Here is a 12,561-nt window from a genome sequence, read left to right as displayed (position 1 = left end):
CCTCCCAACCTCCCAGCTTCAACCTATCTTTTCCTCTAACAGCCTCTCAGGTTAAACCCCAAGTCTGAGACACCCAAAACCCCTCTGTCGCTAGACACCATTCCCCCATTGTTATCCAATTACAGGATCCTACCAGGTACATTACCCAAACTACGTACCCACTCTCAAGCCAGAGCCTTAGGAGACTTAAACCTATCATCTCTGACCTTCTAAGAAATAAGCTACTTCACCCCACCTCTTCTTCTTTTAACACCCCTATACTTGCTGTTAAAAAGTCTAACAGAGCCTATCGCCTGGTTCAAGACTTCTGGCTCATTAGTTTTGCAGTGGTCCCACTTTATCCTGTAGTACCTAAACCCTTACACACTTCTTTCCACTTTTCCTCCAGGAACCTCCCATTTTTCAGTTCCGGATCTCAAAGATGACTTTTTCTCTATTCCTCTCACCTCTCAACCTCACGATAACTTTGCCTTCACCTGGACTGACCCTAACACTCACCTCTCCACACAGCTCACTTGAACTGTCCTGCCCAGGGATTTTGGGACAGCCCACATCTATCTGATCAAGCTTTAGCTTCTGATCTACTCTCATTGTCTCTCCCCAATTCTATATACAGTATGTAGATGAGAGTTTACTTTGCAATCTGTCCCTAGAGATCAGCCAAACTAATATCTCCGCTCTTTCAAATTTCTTGTCCAAAAAGGGCTATAGATTCTCACCTTCTAAGGTCCAACTGTCTTTCTCTCAGGTCATATTCTTGGGATTAACTATTACCCCAACCCAAAAAGCTATTACCTTAGAGAGGAAAAAGCTAATCCAGTCTCTTGCAGTCCCTTCTACAAAAGAGGAGATTTTATTGTTCCTAGGAAACAGCTGGCTTCTTGTGTTCCTGGATCCCCTCTTTTTCTCTCCTTGCCCACCCCATATACAATGCTGCTCTCCGTTCTGCAAATGAGCCCCTCCCCAATCCCATTACTAAACCCTTCCAGAGGTTTCAACAGGCCCTTATCCAGACCCCAACTCTCCATCTCCCAGACCCAACTCTTCCTTTTTCCCTCTATGTAACAGAGAAGGAGGGATATGCCCTTGGGGTCCTAGGGCATCAGTTGGGACCTCCCTTTGCACCTATAGCATACCTGTCAAAGAAGCTAGACCTTACCACTGGGGGCTGAGCACCCTGCAAATGTGCTTTAGCAGCTGCTGAGCTCCTTAATCATGAGTCAAAAAAAACTAACCTTTGGGTCACCCATCACTATCTTCTCCCACTACAACCTGTCCCATCTCTTAAATTACAAAGGCTTACAAACGTTACCTCCTTCCCAAGCTCTTTCCCTCCAGGTGGCACTAGAGGAAGATGCCACACTCACTTTCCAATGATGCTCACCCCTTGTTATCTCAAATCTCCTACCTCAACCTAATACTGACTATTCCCCATCTCATTCCTGCATAGAAACCTCAGAAAAACTACTGCCCCACCCCTCACACATACAGGAAGGCACATTGCCTCAGGTACCTTTTTATACAAGAGGACCCGTAGAGCAGGCTATGCCATAGTGTCAGATACTGGGGTAGTGGAGGCACAGGCACTTCTGCCCATACCACTAACCAGCTGGCTGAATTAATAACCCTCACCAGTGCCTTCCAGTTGACACAGGGGCAATCTTTAAATGTTTACACAAGCCTCCAAATATGTGTTTCATATCGTCCTGTCTCACACAGCTATCTGGAAAGAGTGTGGACTTCTTATGACAAAAGGATCCATAACTAACTCAGGTTTTATTAAGAACTTGTTAAAGGCCTCCCAAAGCTATAGGAATTATTCACTGTCAGTCTCATCAGACCAACAGCTCCATTATTTCTAAGGGAAATAACCAAGTTGACCAAGCAGTCTGGGCAGCAGTACTCCGGGGCCCAAACTTACTTCAATCACTGCAGTGGATTCACATAGTACAACCCACATTTTCAGAGACACCACTAACACTCTGCAAATTCTGTCCTACCTACATCAGCTCTTTCATCCTAATAGCCAGGCTCTGTCTCACCTTGTCAAGGCTCACTTCCAAATCGCCCCCCAAAGACTTAGAATTCTTAGAAAATATCACTGCCTCTTGTAAAATCTGTCAAAAGTCAGATCCCAAGTTCAAATAATGTAGCTTCCCTTTTCCCACCCACCAGGCCAGGGGCTCCCTTCCATGAACTGACTGGCAGCTTGATTTTATTCAGATGGCCACAGTCAGAGGGGTTAAATATCTTTTAGTTTTAGTAGATAAAATGGATGGATTGAAGTGTTTCCCACCACTAACAAAAGGGCCCAGACAGTTTCTGATGTCCTTCTCTGGGAAATTATCCCCGGTTTGGAATTCCAACCTCTCTTCAGTTCAGCCCAGAGTTTACCTCTTAGATCCCTCAGACTTTATCTAAGGCTCTTAACATCCCCTGGCATTTTCATATCCCATATCATCCTCAGACCTCAGAGAAGGTAGAATGAACTAACCGGTCCTTTAAAAATACTCTTGTTAAGATGTTGTAGAAACTTCACCTTGATTGGGTAAAGTTTTTGCCTCTGGCTCTTTTCAGGCTCTGGGCCCTCCCCAAAAGACCCCTTTCCATCTCACCCTTTGAACTCATGTATGGGTGGTGGGTTTTGACTCTCGGCCTCTCACCTAAACCTTCACACCATCCCTGATTACCTGCTTACCCTATTGGTACATCACCTCCGCTCCCTCTTATGGGATTTTACTGATTTCTCACTACTTCAACCATGGGCCAACCCCTGCCCACCTCCAATTAAAATCGGGGACCATCTCCTTTTCTCTCCCCCAAACCAACACCTCTCACTCCTTTCTCCTAAATGGCAGGGCCCCTTTAAAGTAATTCTTGTGACTCCCACAGCTGCCAAGCTCGAGGACCTCCCTCACTGAATTCACCTGTCTCACCTCAAACCTTTTATTCTTCCAGCTCAGGACACCGTCTCCTCCTATATGGTGACTCACACAGGGCCCTGTTCCCTTAAGTTCCCGAGGACACAAAGATCAGCTGCTTTGTCTCCAGTTCCAGAAGAATAGAGTCTCACCACTGTACTCAAGTCTCCTGTACCAGGGACCCGATGTCTTCTCCTTTATGATTACCTTTTTATTCTTTCTCCTGTCGGCTTTACTAGTTTCTCTGAATCTCCAATGTCATACTTAAATTTCCAGTTAACTATTTAGCTGTTGTTACAGGGACTATCATCAAATACAGAGTCGGAGGTGCAGACTGTCAGATGCCCAGATGGTAAGAAACAATAAAAATCTGGGGACATTCGCACCCCAGTCCCCAAAGGAAGACTCAAGAAACTGTTTTTTAAACATAACAGGTTTATCATTTACTACAGCAGGGTCTCCTGGACATTAAGGTAACAATGAAACAAGGTAAGGGCATTAAGGACTGAAAGAAACAAGTGCCTTAAGGTTTGCTTCAGGTAAAACATTCAAAGGTCTAATAATTCCCTTTTCTTCCCTTCCCTCCTATCTCACTATACAACTATCAATAATCTTCTATTCCAACACTATACTATCATAGCCATGAGTTTTTAATATGTCTAAAATTTATCTTTTTATAAATTTAAACATTGTCATAAGCTCCAGAGAGCCAAATTGGACCCACCCGAACAGGCCAGCCTGGCCCAGGGTATCATTTAACTCTTCCCTAGTCACCCAGGATAAGAATCATTTAAGTCTTCCCTGGTTTGGGGACTCCTGGGAAACTCCCTCCTCCATCTTGGAAACCCTGGAGAACCCTACTCTATCCTCCATCTTGGGACCCTTCTCCATTAGTCACCAGGGTCAAAATTTTTCTAAACACAATATTCTACCTGTCCAACATCTTGTCAGGTTCAAGCTGCTAGCCGGAGAGTTACACAGGGCCTGGAAAACATGGAAGTAACCAGCTACCCCAAGACGTGGCCAAGCACCCCAACTCTCTGACACCCACCAGCCAGCAGGAAGTAGCCTCGAGAGATCCGATACCCCATTTCCACACATTGGTTACCCCAACCCCCCAAATTTTTATAATAAACAAAAGGGTGCAATGTTTTCATTTCCATCATGCAGCACTTGGACAAAATGCCTCGCCACCCCAAGTGATGGCATTGCTAGGTTACAGGCCGTGCGTGTGCCATCAAGAGCTCAGGCAACTTACATAGCCACCCAGGGCCCTCAAGCCCTACGTGACCTATGTGTAGCATCGTCACGTGATTTATGCATGCCGCAACTATGTAAGCCCCCTTGCGCATGTGCTAGGCAGCCTTTAACCGCCCGGCATGCCTGCCCCGTGCTGTCTTCCAGCACCAACTTCCTCAGGGCTGTGCATGTGTGTGTGTGTCTCTCTCTCTCAAACTCCTAAAGTGGGTTTTGTTGTCTGTCTCATGATCTGTTCTCGTTTGCACTCAGTAATTTCAGAATGTCTTGTTTAGAGGTGCCCAACTATTATAAACGTGTCTTTTTAGGGACGTGTATTCTTAGGACCTGTGTGAAAGCCAGGCATTCGCATATCTCCCTCTTACAGAAACAGAGAGTTTCACTTTAGAGATGTCAGAGACAATTAAAAATTATACTTTTAAACTTTGTTAAATGCCACAGGGAAAGGGTCACATTCGCCACCATTGCCCTATAAGACAGGGACCTGTGTGTGCAGCATCTACATGGGCTGCTTCAGATCACAGTCCTTGTGGATCTTGGCAAAGGGATAAGAACACTTCTACCCTGTAAGAATATAAAATCACAGAGCCTCAAAGAGGCTTCTGCAAGGATGCTCCTAACAGCCTCTTCATAATATCCCAAGTGGGAAACGTCGTAGAGAATACACAAACAAATTTGGGCTATTCAGACAATGTATATACTCATTAGCAATAAAAAAAGAGCCAACGGGCACTATGTTCCTCATTGCGAGTTAATTGCAAAGTCAATCTGTGGAAGGAGGGAAACTTTTCAGCAAAGAGCATGCTGGGAAAATCCTACTTATAAAGCACTTACAAATCAACCTAAATTAAGTTATCTTTGAACAAAAAGTGGCTGCCTTGATTGGTAGTGGACGGAAAGCACACAGAGAACCTTCGCAGGGTCTGTTTGTATTCTGTGTCTCTATAAGACTTTTTAAAAATAATTTATTTAACTTTATTTTATGTGCATTGGTGCAAAGGTGTCAGGTCCTCTGGACCTGGATTTACAGACAGTTGAGAGCTGCCATGTGGGTGCTTGGAACTGAATCTGGGTGCTTTGGCAGAGCAGCCAGTGCTCTTAACCACTGAGCCGTCTCTCCAGCCCCTCCATAAGGTTTTTATTGTAAAAATAATGCAGTTAGCAGGATTCATCAAAGGGTGCACTTAGGATTTGGGCCTTTCACTATAAATTTTATCTTAAATATGAACTGCAAAAGACATTGAGCCCTACCTAGTTAATGACTTTGTGATCAAATATCAAGAGGATATAAACTGAATGAATGTAGGTTTTCTCCAGAGTGCTTGCCACTTCCTCCTGGGTCTTTGATTTCACTGCTTGGGGCATTCTAAGACGTTTCTAATTTGAGTAATTTGAAATTACTCCTCAAGGGCAACTGAGTGAGGCTTTTCCCTAATATTAGTATTCAGGAGGCAGAGGCAAGCAGATGTGGGAGTTCATGGCCAACGTTATCTGTCTACACATCAGGCTCTAGACCAGCCAGACCTATACAGTGAAACCCTGTCAAAGAAAGAAAAACGACAAACAAATTCTTCAGTCTCTCTTCATTGCCTAATTTCAATACTACTTCTGAATATTTAGGACTATGATAGGGCTATATCTCACTTGCAGCAAACTCATTCTTTGCTTACCAATGGGGTACATTCTGAGAAATGTGTTGCTAGAATCTTCTCACTGTGTGACCATCAATGTACTTACAGACTAAGTCAACTGCAACCCTACACAGTAATGCCATCTTATGAGTGTGGTCTGTCACTGTCATGAAGACTATTACATAATTCCTCACTATTCCAAAATATGTACTACTCTTCACTTCTCTCAGAACAAATTACCACACACCTAGTAGCTTCAAACATCACCAGTTTATTTAACAATTATATCAGTTCAACATCTGAGGTGGCTCTCACCTGTCTCAAGTCTAGGTGTCCACAACCCTTCATCTGTTCCTCGAGAAGAACCTATTCCCTCACCTTTCCCATGTCTTCAAGGTCAACCAAGTTCCTTGTTCCCTTCCTGCATCTTCGGACCCAACAGTCTTGCATCCTTCTGATGACTCCTCCCTAGCCATTTCCTCTCTCTGCATCTAAGCCTCAGGGCTTCTTTGTGTAACCTTGGCTGTCCTGGAACTTGCGCTGTAGACCAGGCTGGCCTCAAACACCCAGAGATCTGCCTGCCTCTGCCTCCTGAATTCGGGGACTAAAGGCATGTGCCACCAGCTAAAGAAGGTTCCCCACTTCTTCAGACCCATAAAATCAGAGTGGTCGCCCCTACACTAACAGACAATGCCCCTGCCAATCAAGGCCTTATCTTAATCACTTTTGTAGAAGGTCTTTGTCATTAGGAGAAAAGGTTCCAAGGGCAAGGAAGAACTCAGGGGAGGTCACCACAGTCTACGCCATTGTCACACACAATAACAATAATAATTCTAACACTAAACAACTTATCAGCAACACCAAAGGCACACAAACTCTCATCCGTTTCCTTACCTATCTTCCCCTTGGATTTTTGTACCATAGTGTTGTTCCCGGTTTCCACGGTATCTAGAAAACAATAAATGGCAATGAGGGAAGAAATAATGAAGAGAAATTACGAGTCTTAAAACACTGCAAAGGCCTTGCTTACATCAGTTTGAATCATCATTCCTTTCCTCCTTCTAGAAGAACCCAAGGCTGCTGAACTGAGAACTAGGAATCCAGGGAAGGTGTTGGCCATTTTTGACTCACCTACCCCCCAATGGGACATTTTAAATCATAACATATTTTTTTTTGCACTGATAAAATACTAATTTTGTGGGAAAACTTTCTGGGCAAGCCCTGATTAGTTCTTTGACACACTTGAGGAGGCTGGTTGGAAAGGCAAACTGGGTTGAGAAGAGTTGGCCTGAACTCTTTCCCCCTCACCAGCAGCGAGCTCATTCCAGATCGGGTCCTTCCTAAGGCCCTGACAGAGCAACTCCATTATCTAGCTACAGACGTCTTTAGCTGTCATGGATGGCAAGGAAGAACGGGTGCAATTCAGTACACCAAGGCGGCACACAAGGTAAGTACCAGTTTTAAGACTGCACTGCTTCTACTTCGTCTACATGTGATCAACTGACTCCATCCTCTCAAATGTGGCTCTGTAAAGAGTTCTTGTTTCTCCCAGCTCCAAGTGGGCAAGTGCAAAGAACTGGATTCAGGGATGGACTGGACCACAAGCTGGAGCCTGTGGCACTCACTGAGACATGCCTAACCCACAACCTTGTGCAGCCTTGACTGTTAGTTACCTGTTTGGCTGCTTTCCATCCTTGCTTCCGGGTCCTCTGGCACAGATGCTGGGGAACACATGACACAGAAACACATCTCGTTTTCACTTGCAGATTGCTCTGCTCCTGTGCCAAAATTGTGGGTATTGGTTTGTTTGTTATTTAATTTTGCAATACTGGGTACTAAACTCGGAGCCTCACCCATTCTAGGCAAGCAGTCTATCACTGGGCTATGCCCTCACATGTTTTCTTTGTGTTCATTGTTAGACATGGTACCAACTAATTTTCCTGGAACTCACTTGACTGGGGTCTTCTATTGTTATTCCAAGCATCTGACACATGGCCTTTCAATCTTAACTGAACCACCACCTTTTCTTATTCCTTCAAAATAGTTTTGCATTCTCCTTTTGTTTGACTTTCAGTTCCTCTTTTTTATTTTTTCCTCTCCTGTCTTGCCCCCTTTATCAGAATGGCATCTGTGTGATTATTTTAGGGCAGAGTCACCTTCTCTGTCATCGAACAGCAGGCTAGAATCAAGCTCTCCTAGCCCCTTTCATTCTTCACCCGGTGATCCAGCATTCTGGGTAGTAACCCTAACTAAAACATTGCTGTCCATGGATCCTGAGACAGAGACAGATAAGAACCCCCACTGCTCTCTGACTGCACAGCAAGGTAGATTCTGAATGAAGGAGGGAGCTATTTTCTGGGGAAACAAACAAACAAACAAAAAACAATGGAAATTCAAAAACAAACAAAGCCTGCTGCAGCAGTCACAGCCAGGATCCAGTGGAGCTATCTCTTTCCACAACATGCATTATTTTTCATTTTTCCACCTTTAATTTGCTACAGATAGTTGTAATATTTTCAAAGTTCTTATATTCTGTGACAAAAATAAAACTGTTCTTTGAAAATAGTAAAGGATAACTTTTGCTAGTTTTACCAGTTTCAAACCCATCCCAAATTAGCCAATGACTACCTAATCATTAACCAAACGTGTGAAATCTAGCCAATCAGAAGCAATGATACAAATTTGAAATTCAGCCTATCAGCAGCACTCACCCTCCAAATGCTGGGTTGATGTCTCCATAGCAGCCTATGCTAAGCACTTCTGCTTTGTAGAGTCTAAGCCCCTGAGATACCTTCTCCTTTTTTATTATTGATTTTTATTGAGCTCTACATTTTTCTCTGCTTTACTCCCTGCCTCTCCCCTCCCCCCTTTAATGAGCTTCCTTCTTCTTAAAGCTCCAAGTGAATAGCTGTGGCCTAGGAGCCATGTGCTTTGAACACAATCTTTCCTCCCACTGCCAGCCAGCCCCAGCCTACATCATAGAGAACAGGACTCACAAGCATAGCTGTTCCTTGCTTAACACTAGGTGGTAGCTATTTCCCCTAGCAACTCCATTTTCAACCCTGCTTGGGAAGGCCTTTGTGCCTCTCACTAGCTCTCTGGATTTTCTCTTCCTAACTTTTACTGTCTTCTTCACCTCTGCAGTATGCACCACATTTTACATTGCCTTTGTGTTAATAGTTTCTAGCGATATCCTTCTGGGACTCCATTATCTCATACAAAACTATTCACACGCTTTGTAATTCTCCATGAGGTTTTTTTTTTTCTGTTCTCTTTAAACAGCCTTATTTGCTAAATAAAACCTCTTTCTGCTGGACCCTTGTGTGCTCCCCTGAGTAGTCAAAGACATAAACTTTGGGTTCAGATCATGAGAATCTAACCACCTAGAGCCCAGGTGAGACCATCTGGAAACTTGATCTCTGATCTCCTTGTTATTCTCAAGTTCTGAAACATACCAGAAACTTATTGATTCCTGTGCTTCTAGAGAATTATAACTGTAACAATTCTTCCCTTGACAAAGTGCTAAGGGTTTTAAGAATAAAGGGAAGACAGGATGACATATGTGTCAAAGAATGTAGGGAAAGTGCCCAAATAATATGAAAAATACTGATTGAATAGCTTTGGGTTTCATTAAATTACATCAGTCAGATGATACAATACTTCCTCTTTGAGCACTATAAAGAAAAGAGTATAGAGAGTCACAAAATAAAGTTAATGCTTTAAAAACGGGTAAAGTCTTTAAAGAGACAAAGTACAGATAGGCATGGATTAAAAGCAGTAAAGTAAAATAAGTCATGTAAAAATGGAAAAGTCACAGAGAGTCTGAATTATGTATGTTACTGTGTTATCTTTGAACTTTTTGACTGTGAATGAGCTAAGTACAGAGAGACATTTCATTGTATGGGTGGCTAAATCAAATCAGCATGTATATTATAAAGGTATCATGACTTCCAAATTTGGGTCTAAGGATATGTTGCTGTGGAAAAAAGTTTCTTCTCTTGTTTCCACAGAGATGAGAACCTTTTGATTGCTTCCAGACTGGTATGGTTTGATGAAACAAGTCATGTAAAAAGACCCCCCCTGAAGGTTGCCTTAAACACCCCTCAAAAATTACTTCTCCCAACAGCTGACCGAGATGAACCTAGCACATAGAATGTACCATGAAAGACCTGATTAACAGTGCCCCCCCCCAAACAGCAGGAAGCAGTATGGACAGAACTATGCCCATATTCCCAAATATTGTTCATAATTGTTTGTTTACATTTAAAGAGGAATATGCTATACAGATGAATAATTTGCTTTGATATAGATCTTGGTTTATTGATACAAATTTAAGGTAAATTTTGTTACACTGTATATGTATATTTCTGCCCTTGATTAAGGTATTGTGTATGTGTATTTCACATAAAATTTTAAAATGTAATGCTTAATTAAGAAATATATCTTAATACTCATCTATAATAGTCAAGCTTGTAGTCATGTTAGTTAGATTTTCTATATGTATATTTCAGTTAGATAGGTATTCTTCAAATCTTTCAGAGACCTTCAGAATATGGCATTTAAAATGTTTTAATAACTTAGAACTTTTCATGACAATGAGACACATCTGCTCCTGGCAGCACAAGCTACTGCAAGAGGAAGATGGGCATCAAAGAGGCTCCTTCTGGAGTTGGTTAGCTATTTGGGCAAGAAACTGCTCTTGCCTGGACTGCTTAATGAACTGGACATGCAGTACCCACAGAGAAATAACTGCTAAACTTGCCTAAAGGTGAGATGACCCCTCGGGGTTCCTGATTCATGAAAAAGTCTGCCAGACATTCTGCAGGACACAGAAGAAAGTGACTGACAAATTGTCAATATAGGCAGAACTGCCTTTGAAATTTCCTGTTTCATGGAAAGTCTTCCAGATACTATGGGTCTGTAGGTTGAAGATGGATGCTCCAACATTACAGAAGAACTTTGGATGACTGTCCAGGTAGCAATTCTAGAATTTTGGAAGTTGCTTGCAATGCACTTCCTGTTTACTTAGGTAATATTATATCCTTCCAGAGTCTTTGATGGAGTTGAAGAATAGACATAGTTTTCCTTAGTTATGGTAAGAGATAAAGTAGATATAAATATTGTAACTGTAATTCTTGCTTGATAACTGTTTATTATATATAATTTTACTATGTTAAAGTTAAAGCATTCCTTTTTGTTTAAACAGAAAAGGGGAAATGGTATGGGATGTACTTCTGTCTATGTTGATTTTATTGGTTAATGATAAAGAAAACTGGCTTGGCATATAGCATTGGAGGAGGAAGGCAGAGTGAGAGGGAGGTGCTATGGAGCTGCCGCCAGAGATAGACATGCTGAAACTTTGCTGGTAGGCCACCACCTTGTGGTGATATTTAGATTAACAGAAATGAGTTAAATTAATATATAAGAGATTAGCCAATAAGAAGCTAGAACTAATGGGCCAAGCAGTGATTTAATTAATACAGTTTCTATGTGACTATTTTGGTTCTGGGTGGCCAGGACGAATAAGCGGGCCCTCCTCATATATAAATTTGGTTGTGAGCCTGGCCTTTAACAGTTGAACTCTCCCACCCTCTTTGAGCACTTCAACAAGTTTATGAAAACACAACAAAAATGATCAGCCTGCATATAAGTTAAAAGTTATAAGCTTCTTAGTTTCCATGGAGAATAAGAAATGAGAGCAAGAAACTGTCCTATGGATTCAATATAGTATGGCCTTAGTGGCTGTGGAAAGACAAAGGCAATGAGTGTTGTCTGGACAAGCAGGTTCCTACTAAAGTGATATGTGAGTACCTAACCACAAATAATATTCCTTCATGATGTTTCTCAGGACATCTTTTTCCTCCCTGAATTTCCCCAGAATGCCATGGGAAAATATGAAGAATAATAATAGCCAGGGCATGAACATCTCTTCATCACAATGTGTGCAGAGAAAAACGATGTAGGAAACACCAGCTCAGAATTCAGTGCCCAGCATCCTGCAGACCACGCCAGACTCCCCTTGCTCACCTGCTTCAGGTCTCGGTGGTGATGAGGGTCTGTCATCCTGGGGCTCTTGTCCACCAAACATTTGTTCATGAAAACTACTTTCCTCTGTAGAAAGGAATGGAAGACTCAGTGGATTCAAATGGCCAAGGAAAAACACAGCAGGAGAGCCACGGGCGACAACCAGGAAAGTCAAGCTGGCTTAGTGTATCCTAGAATGAAGGTCTCTGTTTTGGGACTCTGAAGGGGAGTCTGACATGACTCCTCTATCGCCAAAGGCAGAACATTGGCCATCAATGTGACCTTCCCTGAACACCTCATTCCCCTTTATTTCTGGCCCCCGTTGCTGCTTCTATGGTTTCTTCTCTCTGAGAATATAAGAACAGGATAAGTGCGGGGAGAGGGACAGGGTGGGGGGCAAGGGGACAGGGCAAGACATCTTCTCTCTTGCAGTTTCACTAGCTGACTGGCAAATAAAGGCTCACTCTCCTCCGTTGCATTGTGGAAGGCTAGGTATTTCCCCTGCCTGTTCATCATTCATTTGGGAACTTCCAGGGCTACAGGATGCTGAAAAGAAACAAGAATACAACAAAACATGCAGGGGAACCTCAGTTTGCTCAGGTGGGAACCAGGAAGCTCGTGGAATATAAAAAAAATAAGGAGGACAAGGGATCAAAATGGCAACATTGACTGTGTAATACAATGAGTGAGTAGAGCAAGGCACCGTCTTCCCCCAGCAGCCACTACTT

The 12,561-nt window shown here is 42.8% G+C and overlaps 1 protein-coding gene across 6 annotated transcripts in view; it reads right to left on the bottom strand.

Moving 5' to 3' along the window:
- LOC119821523 (nuclear body protein SP140-like) overlaps positions 1 to 12,561 on the bottom strand; it is a 78,879-nt gene that overhangs the window by 53,485 nt on the left and 12,833 nt on the right. For all 6 annotated transcript variants that reach the window (XM_038340595.1, XM_038340592.1, XM_038340591.1 and 3 more), the window contains exons 5-7: positions 11,837 to 11,920; positions 7,483 to 7,587; positions 6,704 to 6,757 (exon numbers count right to left, since the gene is read on the bottom strand). In XM_038340595.1, the coding sequence (XP_038196523.1) occupies positions 6,704 to 6,757; positions 7,483 to 7,587; positions 11,837 to 11,920 (243 nt within the window). The remainder of the gene's footprint in view (positions 1 to 6,703; positions 6,758 to 7,482; positions 7,588 to 11,836; positions 11,921 to 12,561) is intronic.

The sequence above is a fragment of the Arvicola amphibius genome, chromosome 8, assembly GCF_903992535.2.
Source record: "Arvicola amphibius chromosome 8, mArvAmp1.2, whole genome shotgun sequence".
Taxonomy (NCBI): Eukaryota; Metazoa; Chordata; class Mammalia; order Rodentia; family Cricetidae; genus Arvicola; species Arvicola amphibius.
This window is presented reverse-complemented; position numbering and strand designations above follow the sequence as displayed.